The sequence below is a fragment of the Pelodiscus sinensis genome, chromosome 1, assembly GCF_052426305.1.
Source record: "Pelodiscus sinensis isolate ZL-2025 chromosome 1, ASM5242630v1, whole genome shotgun sequence".
Taxonomy (NCBI): Eukaryota; Metazoa; Chordata; order Testudines; family Trionychidae; genus Pelodiscus; species Pelodiscus sinensis.
In genome coordinates this window covers 218210007-218229321 of record NC_143052.1, presented here as the reverse complement: position 1 = coordinate 218229321, position 19315 = coordinate 218210007, and the positions used below count along the sequence as shown (strand labels likewise).

The following is a 19315-nucleotide window of genomic DNA, read 5'->3' as shown; positions in this document are numbered from 1 at the left end:
GTTGCCAAACAGTTTATGAAAGTCACAAAACCAGGTACTGTTCATATACAATAGGATTGTTGCCTGTATTGTCAGCACTGGATTTCACTCCAGGTAAATTAGATTCTAGGTGAATTAGATGCTAGGCAATTTCCTTCTCAGCAGAAACTAGTTACTGGGAAATTTAAAAACGAATATTGTTCCTTTCTTGCCCTTTTCAAGAGTAGTTTTAAAAAAATGGGTAAGCTAACCTAAACTCCATATTCCTCAAGTGAGAACCCTCCGCTCTGCTTCTGCTTTTCAGATTTTATTGACAGGTTAGGTTTTGAGAATTGAATTTAGAACATTGATAAAAAAGTCAGCTGTATCAGTTTCCTTTTAAAACATATGATCACCTCTGTCTCCTTAAAGATTCATGCTTGCCATGGTATCATGGTTGATGCCTGTCCCATGAAATCTTTGAGTTATCTTTTTCCCTATGTTGTGTGACTGACTGGTTTTCACTTTTAAAATTTTTGTATGGATGTCAGATGGGGCACTAAAATCTCTAGCTAGAATAAGAAAACATACGCTTAGCAAATGTTGTAATTTCAGATCTCTCTCCCCTTTGCAGTCTGCCAGAGATTCCACTGTAATCTGTCAAAGGCAGCAGGCTCTCCTTGCTAGTTTTTATAGCACTCACACAGATGGTCTGCTGAATTCCTCTCTTGGAAAGGGTTGGATCATTTTCTATCCCAGTGCTTTTACTTTGGGGAATTTAAGGCATGAAGTAACATTATAACCCTGCATTTAATACAAATCCCTGCATTCATTTCATTCAAATTATTTCTGCAGATACGAATGAATGTGGATTGAAACCCCGTCCCTGTGAGCATAGATGTATGAACACCCATGGCAGCTACAAGTGTTATTGCCTCAATGGCTACATGCTTATGCCAGATGGCACATGTTCAAGTAAGTAATGTATATTACAGGATAGGGCATAACTTTGATACATAGATTATCCAACCAATATCTTATCACAAATAGGGTTGCCAGGTGTCCGGTATTCTACTGGACAGTCCGGTATTTGTGCTGTCTGGCTGGTAAAAAAAATCAGAAAATACCGGACATGTGCAATGTCCTGTATTTTCTGATTTTTCCAGTTATACACCTGACAGAAGCCTGGCATGGGCAGGGGGAGCAGCTGCAAGACAGAGCCATGACTGGCGCTAGGAGCCTGTGATTGCACAGATACCTGGCGGGGGTGGAGGGAGTGGCTGGGACTCACCAGGATTTTGCGCAATCACAGGCTCCCAGCTGAGATGCAGGGCCGCAATTGCCTCTCTGGGCGCGTCAGAAGCCCAGAAGCCTAGTGGGGGTGGAGGGAGTGGCTGGGAGGCGGGACGCGATTGGCACTGGGAGTTCTCTACAATCATTTCAGCTGCAGGATAAAAAGGAGTTCTTCTAAATTCTTTTATAGCCTTAGCTTTAGAGGAATAGAAAACAATGAAAATAACATACACATTTGCATGATTACTTCTAAGCCTCTTTACATAGAGATGGTGTAGGATGAAGACTGTTTATAATAAAGTTAAGTACAGGCAGTCCCCGACTTACGCGGATCCGACTTATGTCGGATCCGCACTTATGAATGGGGCTTTTCTCGCCCCGGAGCTCACGGGCGGGTCGCCACCCGTGTCCTCCGGGGCGAGAAAAGCTTCTCCCGGTCTCCCTGGTCTGCTGGGGGGGGGGTCCAGCAAAGCCGTTGGACCCCCCCCCCAGCAGACCAGGGGGACAAGAGCAAAGCCGCCCAGGTGGCGGCTTTGCTCTGGTGTCCCTGGTCTGCTGGGGGGGGGTCCAGCGGCTTTGGTCTGCAGGGATACGGGGAGCAAAGCCTTGGAGCACGCCTGCAGCGGGACAGCCCAGCAGCACCCTAGCTGCTCTGCCCCAGCTGCTCTGCCCCAGGCGTCCCTAAGTCAGCCGCTGCTGAAACTGACCAGCGGCTGACTACAGGAAGCCCGAGGCAGAGTTGCTCTGCCCTGGGCTTCCTAGAATCAGCCACTGATCAGTTTCAGCAGCAGCTGACTTGGGTCGCCTGGGTTTCTTAAGTTGAATCTGTATGTAAGTCAGAACTGGCATCCAGATTCAGCCGCGGTTGAAACTGATCAGTTTCAGCAGCGGCTGACGCCAGTTCCGACTTGCATACAGATTCAACTTAAGAACAAACCTACGGTCCCTATCTTGTACGTAACCCGGGGACTGCCTGTATTAAACATAGCATGTGTGTTCGTGGCAGTGGTTTTTTGCTCAACACATTTTTAGCCCGCATGTTCAATATTTTTTGGGAGACCATCTGGCAACCCTAATCACAAATGACTTCTGTGCAATCATGGCTAGTTTCTAGTTTCTCTCTTTGTCTCTCAGGTTCCTAGGTTTAGTGAGCACTAAAGGATATGCTCTCCTGTGGCAGTATTTTTAAAGGTATGGATTACACTAAACTAGGGCACAGTTGTGGTTTAGAGGAATTTTAATCCTTAAAAATAAAACCTTTAGACAGTTCAGTAATGTTAGGGTAGCTAGCATAGCCTATGTCCTCAACTGTGCTAGTGCACCATATTAGAAAAACAAGGCAGATGAAGTTCTCTTTTATTGGAGCAATTTCTGTTGATGAGAGAGCCAAGTTTTAGAGTTAACACAGCTCTTCTTCAAAATCTATATAAGCTCAAAAGCCTGTCTCTTTCTCCCCCGTAGCCCAGCTGAGCCACTTGTCGGTCCCCACATCACGCTGGGCTCCCATTCCTTCCAGCTCCTGCAGTGCATCAGGACTCTCTGATCCTAGAACATCCATGGTCCTTCCTGACCATGGATGTTGCCAGACCAGAGAGTTCCAATTTAGAGCAGTGCGACCTGTACATTTATAAGATGAAGTAGTGATTCTGTGAGACAATTGTAAGATGACAAAAAAGAAGTGGTTTGTGCCCACGAAAGCTCATGATACCATTTACATATTTGTGTTCGTCTCTAAGGTGCTACAGGACCACTGGGTTTTTTTTTTTTTTTTTTACTTACACACTAAACATGGCTATCCCTCTGAGACATATACTGCAGTTAGCTTGTTTACACATTCTGTGTTGGCACAAAGGGTTCTGAGAGTGAAAATATTTTAGGCCAGTAAGCAAGCTATTTTTATTCATATTATTACCATTTTTGACCCAAGCAACCAACATTCATGGTCTTTCAGCCTGTGTAGATGTTTGATGATAAAAGCATGTATTTCTTTGGTGCAGTCTTATTAATTCATAAAAAACATACTGCAAGGACTCAAATGGAAAGAGATGGTGTCTTCTTTACTCACAGTTCCAAGAGCTATACATTGATCAACCCTTGGGGCTGACACACTTCTCACCCCCCACTCAATGGTTCAAACGGACTAGAGTGCCTTAGGACCCCTGTGTCTAGCTAACCTTTCACTTCAGCCCTTGAGCCTGTCTGTTCTTCTCTCCTTCTAAGCCTCATTTCTAGAAGAAAAGAAGGTGGTTTTCCAACTCATTTGGGCTTTGTCTCTAAGGGTGCATCTACAACTGCAGTGTTTTTCCAGAAAAATGGCCATTTTCCAGAAAAACAATACTTGTGTCCACACTGCCATTGAGTTCTTTCAACAGAAAGTCAAAAGAATGGAGGTTTTTTCCCAACGGCGGTACACCTCTTTCTACAAGGAAGAAGCCTTTTTCGAAAAAAAAGAGGTCTCCAGAAAATAACACAGGTGCCATAGTGGCCACTCCATCCATACCAATTGCAACTTAAATGCAAGATAGCATCTATTCAGTATGGATGCTCTCTTTCGAAAAAGCACATCACTTTTTCATTGTGCTTTTGCAATGTGGACTTTCTCTTTCAAAATAAGCTTTTCCGGAAGATCTCTTCTGGAAATAGTGATAGAAATGTATCCGTGTTAGTCTGGTGTAGCTGAACCAAAATACAGGACTATGTAGCACTTTAAAGACTAACAACATGGTTTATTAGATGATGAGCTTTCGTGGGTCAGACCCACTTCCTCAGATAAAAAAAAAAGAGAGAAGCTTTTTCCAAAAGAAGCTTGCAGTCTAGACATAGCCTAATAAGGTCTGGCCATCCCAAGTATTTGGGTTAATTAGTTTCAGACCCACATTATTGTCTTTGGCTGAGAGGAAGTTGATGTTTGACTGCTCGTTCTGCAGCAAGGTACTTAGCTACCTATGTGGCTTCTCCTACTCTACAGGTAAGGATTGTGTCTTAGGTGTAGAGAGAGCAGCATGCTTTTCTGGGGACCCTGCTATAGTTTGGAGCAGGAGGGACTAGTGTGGACCAGGCTCTGATACTCACAATAGTGGGGGAGGTTCTGGTGCAGTCATATCTATTGGGTAATTTTTTTTTGATGACTAAACAATGTGATTAACAGAATAGATGCTGAGAACAGTGAATGAGATCATTCTGTGCAGCTGAATATACAACATGCAGTTTAGTAAAAGAGGTGGTCTAGTTTCCAATCTAGATTCTGACAAAGGTGTGTTTTTTTTCAGACTCTAAGACGTGTGGTATGGTGAACTGTCAGTATGGATGTGAAGCAGTCAAAGACGAGGTGCGGTGTCTGTGTCCATCAACTGGACTTCAGCTGGGACCAAATGGAAGGACATGTATAGGTACGTGTGATGCGGTTTTCCTGCTTTCGACTTTTTCTGCAGGACCAATACAGAATGGGATCCTGAATCTTAAAAAAAAACTTCATACCGAGGCTGGTGTTGGACTAGTGACCCCTCTCCACACGCTCACAGTTGGGACCTCTTGTTTTCAGTGTGTGAAAAAGAAATTACCCCTACTATTTTCAGATCATAGGAAACAGTAGTGGTGTGCTTAGAATCCAAAAGGCAGTTTTGTCACTGACAAATGATCATGTGCAGGAGTTAAACAGGAGGGAACTTTTCCACAATGTACAGCCCCTTGCTCACGGCAAAGCCAGAGGTGACCCCACACTTGGGGCTCACTACTAGTTGCATAATATGTTTAGAGCTGACTGCAAGGCTTCCATGCTGTTTCTGTCTGATAAAGATCACCACTTGTTTCAGTTATCTGTACATTCACAAGCACTGATTTTGTCCTTTTCCTGGGGGGGGGGGGGTGCTTAGCCCATGCTTTGCCCCAAGCTTCAACACTATCTCCCCTATCTCTCCATGCTTTCCCAAGCATGCTCCACCCTCACTCCTCTTCCTCCCCTCTCCATGCTTCCTGCATGTTGCTAAACACCTGATCCACAGCAGGTGGGAGGCACTGGGAAGGATGGGGAGGTGCTGATCAGCAGGGGAAGGTGGAGGAGCTGGGCAACCAGTACGTGCCCACCCACCATTTTTTCTTGCATATGTTAAAAAGCTACTTTATTCCACTAAGGATGTTTGTTTCAAATTGGGGGAACATAGGCAACAGGAAGTTGGGGGAACATAGGCAACTAGATGCACACCAGAAATCTTAAACTTCATGCTTATGCTTTCTTAAAGGGAGGGCAAAAGATCTCTTTCAGGTTTGTGTGTGCCACTGGCTTGAGGCTATAGATATTCATTTTCAGAATACTGTTCATTTTGTGCAACAATAAATATCATTAGGCTCACGTGTTCATTTGCAAGCTGCCACAAGAAATTGTAGGTGCACCAGGCATATGCAAACTTAGCAGTTTGACACACTCAGCTTCCAAGACCATTTATGTATCACAAAAATGTGGAGAGAATTTGTAACTATAGCTGGGCAATAAGAGATTTTTTCCCAGTTCAGTGACAGTTCTAAAACACTGAAAAACAAATTTAATTCAGGTTGAATTGAATCTAATTTTTTTTTGAATTTGTGGTGATTTGAAAAAGTGCATCTGTGTTTTGTTGAGGAGCAGGGATTCAAATATAGGGCTCTAGCATCCCTGATGAGTGCCCATACCACTGTGCTCATAATTATGAGGGGCTGGGAAGAGACATGAGCAACATCACCACCACCTCTATCAGAAAATGGCAGGGGAGAAAAATGGCTGAAGCTATTTGTGTGGCAATTTACATATAGCTTCAGGTTGATCATAAGGGCACATTTTGTTAAATAAACCATTAAAAAATACCTGCACTTAGCTCTGCTCAGAACAAAGAAAACTCTCTGATCTGTGGTTGAACCTAAAGCATAATAGAAATATCTTTTCTTGCATTTTATAGTATTCAGTGCCAAACTAAGAAAGGGGCTTTAGGGGATGCAGTCTTGAGTTAAAGGAGACCCTGAAAAAGATTTCTGAACTGTCAAAAGTGCAGATCTTTTTGTGGGATTCCCTTAGTCCAGGGCCCTGGGCTGTTGCTGCTGAAGCCCCTGCATGTTATCTGGCCCTGCCTGGTGAGGGGAGAGGGAAAGGATGTGGTTCTGCTCTCTGCCATCCCCCTTGCTGGGCTGCAGTCACATCACTGCAATTGGGAAAGATGCATCCCACCCTGCCCTCGTCTTCAGGCTGTGCCCCTAAAGCTCTCATTGGTCAGGAATCCCAACCATTGGGAGCTGCAGGGGATAGTGGCCACAGTGCCAGCAGGTGAGGGCAGGGCAATGCAGCCTGGGCTGAGCCACCTGTTCGCCCCTTCCCCAAAGTGGAGCTGTCCCAGGTAAGCACCCCACATCCTAACTCTGAGCCCCATCCCAGAGCCTGCTAAGGCATCCTAACTCCTGCCCAGACCCCATCTGCCCTCCCCTTGTCTTTAGCCCACTCCTTCATCCCAACACCTCAGATCCCAAACCCCCTCCTACCTTAACCCCATCCCGCTGCTTAGGGGGCCTCACAAAATCTAATAACCCTGAGCCCTCAGAAGAGTTAATTCAGCCTGATAGTATTACCTGTGAAAATGCCTTTAACATCGAAGAGATTATGATGATTTCAGGCATTTACACCATGCTTATCTCAATGGTATCTGATCAAACTACAAATGACTTGGCTTGGGATCTGGATGATAGAGAACAGCTGTGGAGCCAGTATGTGGCAGGAGCAGAGGAATACAGTAGCTATTCAATTTCAGATGTTGCTGAAAGAATACTTTTTATAGGAATTCACTCTACAGCCCAAAAGCATATTTTGGATCTTAGAGAGCTATCCTATGTCCAATGCACAGGAAATAAATTTTAACTACATTGACAGATAATATTATGCATAACCTTTCAAGCAACAGATCAATTAGGCACATCAACTTAGAGATGCTTCTCTAACAAAAGACAGTTACCACAGGAATTATCCTTTTGATACAGCTGCAACAACACACACCATGCACAAATTTCCTATGACCTGAGTGTTTTATCACTCTGTGAGTTACAGAGTGAACCCATATGGCGACTTGGCTCAGTTTCTAAATCATAAACATGTCACGATGGGAACAGTGTTTCTTTCCTTTAAATGTGTTGTTTTGGGATATATGAGCAGGATTCCCTAACTAGCCTCCCATTGTAGTTTTATTATTAACATTTGTTTGAATTATTTAAGAGCTGTTTTAAGGCAGACAGTCCGGAAGCATATGTTTAAATACAACAAGGAAGTATAGAGCCTCTAAATTTTTCTTTTAGCTATTCATACATTTTGATTGTTTCATATGTTTCTTTAGCTTATAAAGCACCATCTCGGTGCATTCAGCATTCTCCTTAAACTAAAAAGGAGATTAGATAAATTCTAATGCTCCCATAGAATTGGTGTACTCATGAGCAAAAGGAAGGATAGTCCAGGGGTGAGGGCATAAGCCTGGGACTTGAGAGATCAGTATACAACTCCCTTCTCTGTCACCAACCTGTGTGACTTGGGCAAGTTGTTTAGTTGCTCTATGACTCGTTATTCTCATTTCACAGCTGGGAAACTAATAATTCCAACCTCACAGGAGTATTGTGAGGATAAATTAATCAAATATTGTGCCGGGCTCAGATAACAAAGCACTAGGGATCATGAAAGTGCTTACAATAGATGAGCAGCTCAACAGAAAGCATTTAGTCTAAGTAAAATGGGTTGAAAATGCTGCACTATTTTTGGACCTGAAGAGCAGCACACTTCATTCAATTTTAAAAACTAGCAACTATTACCTAGATTTGCACTTATTATGACTAGATTTGCAACACCCACTTAATGTGCATCTGCTTTTTATATTGGCCTTCAGAGGCATATAATTAACTATTATCCAGCTAATCACCTAAATAGTGTGTGCACAATTCAGGTAGCTGGTCATCTAGCTGATAATATATGAATTCACAATTAACTCTATACATAATCCTGAGTCTTGTAGGCCACATTTTGGAAATCTGGGCCATGATCTGTACACTGTCTGGCAACACTTCCCCAAGAATCCAACGGAATAAAGGCTGGGAATGATCTGGAAATAAATGAGCTCTGTAATAATTACTCCTTAAGGTAAAAATCCTTCCTGATCTGTACTGTGGCTATTCTGCATTCAGCACTCCCTCTTTTATCAGTGGGTCTTCAACATTCATTCCAGGTGCAGATTAGACAATAAAGATCAAGGAACTCAGAATGAGCTTTAGGGGAAGACTTTGACTAAGTGAGTTTGAACTTTTAGAAAGTAGACATACAATGGAGATATCTTAAGAGTTTTAACTATGTGATCCAAAATTGACTGCAGTGTGACTTTTGTAGCTAATATCCTCACACACACAGCAAAACACTTTGAGGGGACTGTGTAAAACTTGTTATACAAGAAAACTTGCTCATACTCTGTCATTCTCATCTCTCTTCACATGCAAGTGCCTAAACCATCGAGTTTAAAATATATAACCATTGAAGAACCTTTCAGAGGCTATGTCTACACAGCAGCATTATTTCAAAATAACTGATTTTATTCCAAAATAACATAGTCATTGTCTACACTACAAGCAGTTATTTTGAAATAATGGCAAGCTGGAGGACTTCTTACTCTGACTCCTGTAAACCTCATTTTACAAGGAGTAAGGGAAGTCAGAGGAAGAATGCTCTTCCTTGGACTTCCTGCTGCGTAGTCAGCGCCAAAAGCCAAAATAAGCAATTTTGACTTGAGCTACGACAATTGCGTAGCTTAAGTTGCATAGCTTATTTCTGCTTTAGCCCTGTTGTGTAGATGTGCTCAAACAGTGGATCTCAGGCATTATCCATACCAGGACCCCTTCCCCATTTATCAGTAAGGACAGGGTCATCATGTGTCATTGACGGCTGTCTGCTAACCCTTGGGAGTCATAACTTCCAGCTTGAGTTCTACCCATAATTTCATACTTTTCAGCGAGTGTCAAAAGATTTCCCCCTACAAGCAGCAGTGAAAGAAGTCTGCTGTTTTTTCTTCACTGATGCATTCCCAACTCTGCAAAAGGCCTCATTTGTAACAGTCCTCTGTTTCCCCACCTCTCCAAAAAAGAGAAATCACAACCCATGTAGTTCCCCCCCCACCAACCTACATTCACTTTCCATGGCCATATGACAGGAACCTTTAATGGGTTCCTGCTGGCTCCCAACCTAACTTAACTTGGCAGCTCTCAAAATTTTCCATGCACTTGGTTTAACTGTTGTCATCATCATATCCACCTACCCCCATATATAAAGCAATCCCCAAATATAAGATCCACAGGACATGTTTTATAACATGGACATTTTGAAATGTGTGTTTCCAATGACTGCCATGACCGAATTACACTGTGTAAATGACAGCATTTGCTGTTTCCTTTTGTCTTCTGCTTGATCTTACCAATTTCCATTTTCATTGCCCTAGATATTGATGAGTGTTCCACTGGCAAAGCTATTTGCTCTTATAACCGCAGATGTGTCAACACATTTGGAAGCTACTATTGCAAGTGTCAGATTGGTTATGAACTGAAATATGTCAGTGGCCATTATGACTGTGTAGGTAAGCTTTAAGCAGTAGTTTGGTTTGTCTCTTCTCTTTCTTTAATGTACATCTTTCATGTTATTACATGGTAGGCAGTGGATTTTGACATAAGCTTCAGTATTTCAAAATAGACCGCTGAAAGTGCACCTCAGAATCAGATCTAAAATATCAGTTAGAGCCCTCATTGCGACACTGACTAAAATCACCTGCCTGATTATTGAAAAATTATGTGAAGGACATCAATGAAAATTTACAATGGTAGTGTAAACTAGTCTGTCACAGAGAGTCGACAACAGTGAGTCAACAACACGGCCGATGGCCCTCTACTGCGCTCGCTTGCGCCTTCACCCGAGCTGGATCCGTCGGTCAGCGGAGTAGGGGGGTTCGGGCCCGCCCCCTCTCTGAACCCCGGCCCAGGGCCCTAAAGGCAGGGACCCAAGGTCCCTCCCTAGCGGATGGGGGAAATGCCCCAAAACACACCCGCTCACGGGCTCCACGACCCTGCCCTGGGCCGCTTCCTACTCCACCAGGCCTCCCGGCCCGCCTCTCCCGCGTTATCCCCTCTCACCTCTCCCTTCTCCTTCCTTCCTGCTGCTCCGTTCACCTCCTCCCCCTTCGCAGTGCCGGCCCCAGGTTTAAATCCCCCGCCGGCTCCGCTCCCCCTGTCCATCACTTCCTCCACGACGCCTCTCAGCCTCCCTTCCCCCCTTCCCCCGTGACCTCATCAGCCCGCGCCTCTCTGGCCCCTCCCTCCTGGGCCTTGTCTGTCGGCGCCCTTTGCCTCCCAGCGCACCCCGCGCCGGGTCCTGGTGCGTCCGCGCAACCCGACGTGCTGGGCCTGTCCGGGCTCCCCGCCCCCCGGTGTGTCCGCCCGGCGTCCCCCCGCGCGCCCTGAGTGCGGGGCGGGAGCGCCCCGTCACAGGCAGCTGCAGTTTATATTACCTTATCTTGCCAAGACCTCTGTAGGAAATTTTACAGAAAGTGTACAATCATTTGCAATCAAGTCTGCAACTAGGGAACAATGGATTATAAGGGAGTGTTCAGTTTTCATTTAAGGATGCTAATTGAAGGCTTGCTTGCCTCGGAGTAAATTCATTTTTTGGCTCTGATCTGCAAAGTGAGGTGCAGCTTCCTATGCTTTCATTAAGTTGCGACACAGTAGAGAGAGATGTTTGTACAGCTCAGAGAAGGAAAAAAATAACTGTCTGGAAAAAGTGGGTTTAAATTACTTTGAAGAACTCTGTTACGCTTTGGGTCTTTCAGGTGCGGAGACAATACAGGTGAAAGGACTCTTACATCCTCTTGACATTTCATTTTTGTATCTGTGTATGTTATACATCTCTAGTGCTCTGTTGCAGTCCATTAACTAGGGGACTCACATTGTGTGTAAGAAGAGCTAATTTGTAGCGTATGTAGCAGGCATTGAAAAATGTTGCTTTGATACAATATGTAAGGGCCTACGAGAATTGGAATTACACTGAGCACATATAAAAGAGAACTAATATTTCGATTTTTTTAAGGCAGGTTTAAGAGAGTGGAGTCTTGTTTTCCTATTGTACTCAAATCTCAGAAGCCTTAAAACTGAAAACCTATGAATATGTTCATAGACAAAATGGAGACCTGGCATAAAGATTGCAGGTCTAAATCTTATTGGCAAATACATCCACCTTTTGATGCAGAGTTCTCCTCTGTTGCATGAGTGTCCATGCCAAGCCATTCTTTGCATCTGTACCTTTGAACTTCTGTGTGTGAAGTATGGCTTAGTATCACTTCAATGGGTGCAGAACTCTTAGGATACTCCTAGACAGTGGTGCTATTTCGGGATACAGCCAGTATCCCGAAATAGCGTTTTCCGCATCTTAACAGCACACCTGTTATTTCAAAATGCTATCGAAATAATGGGTTTTCTATTCTGACGTGCCAGTAAACCTTGTTCCACATAAATTAAGGGACTTGTTGGAATAGCGGCCTATTTTGAAATTTGGCGCTGTGTAAACAGTGTCAAATTTCAAAATAGACTGTCGTGAAATAAGCTACACAATTTGTGTAGCTCAAATTGCATAGCTTATTTCGATCTAGCGCCGTTGTGTAGATGCACCCTGACTTTGTAAGAATGTAGCTCCCTCCTGTGAGAAATACCAGAAAAGTTCTTGTCATTCAGTAACAAAATCAAATGGAGCAATAAATTAAATCAGTTACTTCCACTCTTTAATATGTTCTGATTTCAGTTTAACACAATACTTTATTGAGTATATCAGTTATATTTCCAATAACATAATGAATGTGCCTGCCACTTCTCCAGTAAATCCCCCTGACCTGCCTATCTTACAGTCTACAGGCACCGTTCTGCCACCCTTATTTAAAATGGATTGTTCCTGTAAGCAGTTACTATTCCATGCAAGGGGGGCATATTGGGATCTAAATGTCTATATTTCATCACAGTAACGATTATTCTCATGGGCCCTTTGTATTTTTTGTTAGGAGGACAACATTCACAGTCTCAGTTCCAGTCCTGCTATCATTGTAGTCAGAAAAAAAAACACGTCATTGACTTCACTGGGAGCAAAATCAGGTCCTAAATTATTATACTGTCATGCTCAAACATTCATGCCAAAAGTTGTGGTCTTGAGAAACAAAAATCCATTTTAGAGCAGAGTCTTCAGGACATTCTTGTTCTAATGCTGGTGCTTAAGCTGTCTGAAAATAGATGACTGCCACAGGCAGATTGTTATGAAACTATGATTTGAATGAAATTTTCACTGAAGTATCCCCTTTCTAGATAAAAATGAATGTGCTGCAAGTACGCACAAGTGTAACATCCATGCAGAGTGCCTCAATACTCAGGGATCCTTCAAGTGCAAATGTAAACAGGGCTATAGAGGTAATGGATTTGAATGTTCTGGTAAGTAACTGTTTATCCCTGGATGTGTGTTGCTTTTACTGTTATCAGGTAACTAAGGAATGATTATTAGAAGCCAGTCCTGCATTCTAAAGCCAGACAAAACTCCCATTGAAATTGTATATTGAAAACACATATTGAAAAAATAATTTCTTAGGGTACGTCTACAATTCACACTTATTTCAAAATAAACTATTCTGGAATAGTTATTCCAAAATAGCTTATTTTGAAATAGCACATCTACACTGCAGAAAAACCTCAGACTTAGTTTGAGGCAGGCTTCTCTAATGTATACGTGCTATCTCAATTTATTGCTCCAGGAGGCACTGGGGAGGAATAACTTAGAATGGCTCTGGTGAAGGGCTATTTCGAAATAGAAGCAGTGGAGCATCTACACACACCTTATTTCAAAATAGCTATTTCGTAATAAGCATTATTCCTCAAAGAATGAGATTTACATATTTCAAAATAAGCCATCCATTGTTTTGAAATTATTTCGAAATAACGGAATGGCTGTATAGATGCTCGCATTGTTATTTTGAAATAACGCTAGTTATCTTGAAATAACGGTGCAGTGTAGATGCACCCTTTTTACATATATAATAGAATGATTCTTCTGACCAAACTATGTTCTGTTACACTGGTGGGATCCCAGTTGTGTAATGGTAAGCAGAACATGGCCTTCTTTCCGTAAAGAAGTCTGCTGCATTTTTTCCTCAGAGGCATGGCCTCTTCGACATTTTTCAGACCTTTCTAGAAGAAATGCAAAGCAGCTCCAGGCAACATGAATGTGGAGGGGAAATGGGGTTGCTTTTTGTGCTAAATTGCCTTTGTTTATAGTTTTGTCTTGTGTCTTCTCTGTCCACAGAGATGTGTATGTCTATTCATTAATGAAAATGATCCTCCAGAAAAGGAAAAAATAAAAGTAGAAGACAAGAGCAGTCTTTTTAAATGCACCTTCTTATTTTCTGGGGAAGGCCTCTCCCACAACTTAATTTAATAAATCTTTCTTGGGGAGATAGGAATGTGTTTCCATTCATTAAGGAAAAAAGTTGTGAACATATTTTGATAAGCCCTTGGCTACTGTGACATGCAAAGTAGATTTTTCTGTGGGGCCTGTTCCATTAATCCTATTTAGGTACTTCGTTATGGACCTCCCTCGTCTGAACCTCCCAAGGTCCCTTCCATCCCTGCATTTCTGATTCTATTTAATTCTGTCTTACACTAGTACCCCAAAATGTGCTAGTACTTTATATTCTATCCAGGTTCTTATTCCCATTACTGAAATACCACAAACCTTGTAATGGTGTCTTAAAAAGCATTTCTTGCAATTGTCATATTCTAGATGCAGTACACAGTGACAATTTATGCAGAATTTTTTTTTCTTTTGCATCAATACTGAATCTGTTAGGCACCCAAAATTCTTTGACCAAAACCTGAAAATTTAGAGTTGGAAGTTCAGTTTCTTCTTCAAGGAGTGTCCCTGTGGGAGCTCCACCTTAGGTCTTGTGGCACCATTGCATGTCTACACGGAGCTTTTCAGTAGCAGTGCCCTCAGGCTGCGGCCATAGCTCCACCACAACTTCCCCCGGCACCGCATACACCAGGGCCAGCATCATTCACCACGGAGGAGGAGCTTGGGGTATCCTAGGTGCCCACAACACCTCTCTTCGGCACCAATGGCACTCCCGCGTCTGGCAGCTTCCTATGCTTGCTTACTCCACGTTCGGCACCTCCTTTGTCGAGTGAGGATGAAGATGACCCAGTGGTTGGTACCCATTCCCCAAGGCATTCTTCCCCGAAACAGCCTCAACCACCAATACTGCCAGGGGCTCAGCAACAACCTCTACAATGGTTGCCCTCTCCCATGCCTCTACTCTCCAACTGGCCTTATTGGGACTTGTGGGCACCATATCGGGTTCAACATCAGGCATCAGGCTCATGCCGACGGCCCGTTTCCACAGCATCATCCCTGCCACCCATTGACAGGTCGCTCTATCAAGAGGAGGTGGAGATTGCTTCCAGTGATGATGATGAATCAGCCTCTTCTCATCTGGCAGCTCACATATCTTCCTCCTCTCCTGATGACACCCTTATGCCCCCATCCCCTACAGTGGATGATGACTTCAGCTCTTTTCAAAAGCTCTTTAAATAAGTAGCTGATGTTCTTGAGGTCTCCCTGGTCAACCTCCCTGACAACCAACACACACTGACCAGCATACTCCATGCCACGCCAACCTCCAAACTAGCCTTGCCCATGAATCCTGCCCTTGCCGACCCTGGCAAGATTATATGGCAGATGCCAGCTATGATTCCACCAGTCTGCAAGAGATCTGACTGCAAATATTATGTGGTACCACAAGGTGCGGACTTCCTCTTTTCTCATCCTTCCCCCAACTCTGTAGTGAAGGATGCTGTCAACCAAAGGAGTAAACAGAGCACAACACATACTATCCCGTATGACAAAGAGTGGAAGAGGTAAGATCTTATGGGAAGGAAGGTTTATTCCTCAGCCTCGCTTCAACTACATATGTCGAATTATACAGCCATGTTGGCTAAAAACATCCACCACATCTTCGAACAACTATCACCTTTTATTGATAACTTGTCAGAGGTTAAGAAACAACAGTTCTCTGCCAATATAAATGAAGGAATGCTGATCTCCTGCACACCCATTCAAGCCACCCTCGATGCATCCGACACGGCTATTGTCATGAGGAGGGCCTCCTGGCTCCACCTGTCAAGATGCAGGCCGCAATACAGGACCTCCCCTTCCAGGGATCCAAGTTGTTTGTGGACACAACCGATGCATCCCTCCATTCGCTCAAGGATTCCAGAACAACTTTGAAACCCCTTGGGATCCATGTGCCTGCAGCAAAGCGCAAACAAAATAGATACTTTAACCGGAGATATAAATCTTCTCCTTTCAATCAGACTCAGAGGCACTTTGACAACAGGAGGAGACAACGTCAAACCAAATGCAGACAGACAGTTGACCAGCCAGCTACATCTCAGCCATCTACCTCCAGGCAAACATTTTGAAGGTCAGATCGAGAGTCCAATACTGTCCCTTCATACAGAACAACTGCAGTCCTCCCTTCTTTTCCGCCACTGTCTCCTACCCTTCTTCTACCAATGGACAGCGATCATGACCGACAAGTGGGTGTTAGAAGTCGTAAGAGTGGGATACTGCATCCCTTTTACCAACTTCCCTTCCACCCATCCTCTCTTCCCGTCCCTCTTCAGGGACCCATCTCATGAGAGCGTTCTACAAGAGTGATCAACCGTCTCCTCCACCTGGGTGGCATAGAACTAGTATCTCAGTATCACAGAAACAAAGGCTTCTACTCCCCTTATTTCCTCATAACAAAAAAATCAGGAGGTTGGAGACCAATTCTTGGTCTCTGGAAACTCAACCACCACATTCTCAGGAAGCGCTTCAAGATGGTGACTTCAGCTACCATAATACCAGCCCTAAACAAAGGGGACTCTTGACCTCCAGGATGCTTATTTTCCTGTATCCGTGCATCCTGCGCATGGCAATTACCTCAGGTTCAATCTGGGCACAGCACATTTCCAATACACAATGCTGCCCTACAGACTTTCCATGGCCCCAAGGGTCTTCTCAAAACTCATTGCAGTAGTGGCATCCCACCTCCGTGAATGAGGCGTATCTATATTCCTCTGCCTCAACAACTGCCTGACTAGAGCACCTACCTACCAGGAGGCCCTCAAGGCAGTCTCCCAGGCCATGTCCTTATTCCAGATTCTAGGATTCCAAATCAACCTAGCCAAATGCAAGCTCCAACTGGCTCAGACCATAGAGTTTATAGGGGCCTATCTCAACTGCATCCAGGCAACAGCCTCTCTTCCACACCACTGATTCCAGGCAATCAAGCACATTGTCAATGTGCTGCAGACCAGCCCAAAAATTCCTGCAAGAACTTGCCTACAACTTCTAGGCCACATGGCAGCGGCCACATCAGTGGTGTCGCACGCCAGGTTACATATGAGACCAATGCAGTGATGGTGCTGAATGGCATACAGGCCCCATTACACCAATATCAACAAGTTGATTTCACTCCCAAACAGGATCAAGCACTCACTAGATTGGTGGGCAGATCAAAAAAAGTGTGTGCACTGGGGTACACTTCCACAGAGCTCCCCCGACGAGTGCGATCACGACAGATGCACCTTGCCTCCTAGAAAGGACAAAGGCATTTCATAAAACTAATGGACTTTTCATCTCCATCTCTAAAAGCTCATTGGGTTTGAAAATCTCCACACAGAGAATTTCCAAGTGGATCATAGACTGTATCCGCCTGGCTTACACCAGTTTGAACCAGCAGCCCCCGCTGCAATTGTGAGTGCATTCTACAAGGGACATGGCAACCTCTGTAGCCTACCTTAGCAGCATTAATCGAATGGACATTTGCAGAGCCACAACATGGTCTTCTGTGCACACTTTCGCCAGACATTATGCCCTGGACACTTACCTGAAGTGGATCACGGAACTTGGACTAACAGTCCTCACCAAAGTTCAACACTATTATTAACTGAAGCATCCGCCTCCTAGCACGGGTACTGCTATATAGTCACCTAAGGTGGAGCACCCACAGGAACACTCCTCGAAGAAGAAGAGAGAGTTACTCACTTCATGCAGTAACAGAGGTTCTTCAAGATGGTCATCCCTGTGGGTGCTCTACCACCCGCCCTTCCTTCCCTCTGCTTCGGAGTTATTGCTATTATTCTTCCGGGGTAGAGAAGGAACTGAAGGGACAGTAGCTGCACATGCGCAGTACACCGGAGGGCACTACTACTGAAAAATCTGTCTAGACGCACAATAGCACCTCAAGACCTAAGGTGGAGCACCCACAGAGACAACCATCTTGAAGAACCTTCGTTACTGCACAAAGTGAGTAACTCTCTCTTCTCATGGAAATTGTAGTTCAAATGTCATATGCTTGTATTTCCCACCATATAAACTGGCCTCCCCATTCAGAGTGCATCACCCAGGCTGTACCACAGTGGCTCAGAAAGAGGGGATACTGTGGTGCCTTGTGGAAGACATAGCCTGTCTTACAATACAATTTAACATTAAGCCAAACTGAAATACAATATTTCTATTTGGTCCCACAAACAAAAGTAGATGCAGAAATGTCAATGTTTCATTTTGATAGAAAATTTCTGTATCAAAGGTAGGGATTTTGTTTAAGAAAAGTTAAAATATTTCTTAGTCATGAGTTATTTTTACTCAAACAGAATTATTTCAAAGATAAATATGCATCACCCTGTAACATTTTACAAGTGACTTGAATCAGAACCAAGGAAGAATTTTTGAGCTTATGTGACAGTTCTTGCACACTCTACAGGAGCTAGTCCTATAGAATAATCCATGTTAGAGATTGAAAAATCCTATTAGACTATCTATTGCCTGCCTGCCAGTCAGGAATTATTCACTACAATACAGTTTCTAGTATTCTGTCCTAAGGTACCATAAATTAGCAAATATAACCCGCGTCCATGTATAACATGCACTCATGTATTACCCACAGTTTTTCTATCGTGTGTAAAAAATATATATAAGATTACCTGCGGAAGTACATAACCCGCAGAGACTTCTGCCGCCTTATAAAAGGCTGATTTTATCATGTTGCTCTTGTCTTTTTTTAATATGAGTAAAAATCAACTTGCATAAGGCGCGGACATGTATACCCCAGAGGCGGGGGGGCGGGGTGAAGAGGGCGTGGTTGGTAAAAACAGAAGAGGGAGGAAATTGGCACATTATTAAAACTTGCGTATTATAGTGAATTAGGAGCTCTGAGCACCACAGAGAACAGAGAAATAACTGAGATAAATAAATACATTAGAAACCTGGACAGAAAGGAATGAAATGTGAATTCTATTAGGAAAATGTATGCAAGTCAAGGTAGAGGAAAGTAATCTAAAATATACTTAGTGGGAGGCAAACCTGGACAGCATTGGTGCTAAAAGAGATGTGTGTAGTAGCTGACAACAAAATAGACATACAGACTTATACTGAACAGCTAAGTACTCCCATTTCACAAGGCAATGGGTGTGAAATCCTGGATCTGTTGGAAGTCAATGGGAGTTTTGCCATTAATTTCTTCAGGATCAGGATTTCACCCTGGTAGTTCAGGGAACTTGTTAAGTTTGCATGATCAGTCTTAAAATGATACCTTATCTGGGAGAGGAATCACTAGGTCTGGATAAGTTTTGTACAAGATACTATGATTTTCCATGGCAATGGTATTAGATTTTACTTATTCACAATAAACCAAGTGTGATGTGAGAGGTTAGCCATGTAGTTCTCATTGCTTGTAACAATAATTATGTGTCTAAACATCACTGATTAATATAAGAGGTTAATAAATGTTAAATGCAGATGAGGGTGGCTATTTTTAATTTGTATGGTGAACAGAATACAGAATACTACATGTAATATGCCATCTGGGTACTTCAGGGTTACTTTTGCCTCTTGGTTTGTAGATTTGGCTGGCATGTGGGAGTATTTCTGAATTGCCTCCAAGAACCTCCAAAAAGTGTAACC

The 19315-nt window shown here is 43.5% G+C and overlaps 1 protein-coding gene across 4 annotated transcripts in view; it reads left to right on the top strand.

Moving 5' to 3' along the window:
• The window catches only part of EGFL6 (EGF like domain multiple 6), a 64582-nt gene that overhangs the window by 17029 nt on the left and 28238 nt on the right, over positions 1-19315 (top strand). Inside the window, exons 4-7 of one of the 4 annotated variants that reach the window (XM_075914762.2) lie at positions 814-933; positions 4521-4640; positions 9729-9863; positions 12625-12726. In XM_075914762.2, the coding sequence (XP_075770877.2) occupies positions 814-933; positions 4521-4640; positions 9729-9863; positions 12625-12726 (477 nt within the window). Of the gene's footprint in view, positions 1-813; positions 934-4520; positions 4641-9728; positions 9864-12624; positions 12748-19315 lie in introns of all 4 variants that reach the window. The other 3 variants (XM_075914752.2, XM_075914763.2, XM_075914773.2) reach the window with 3 other exon arrangements.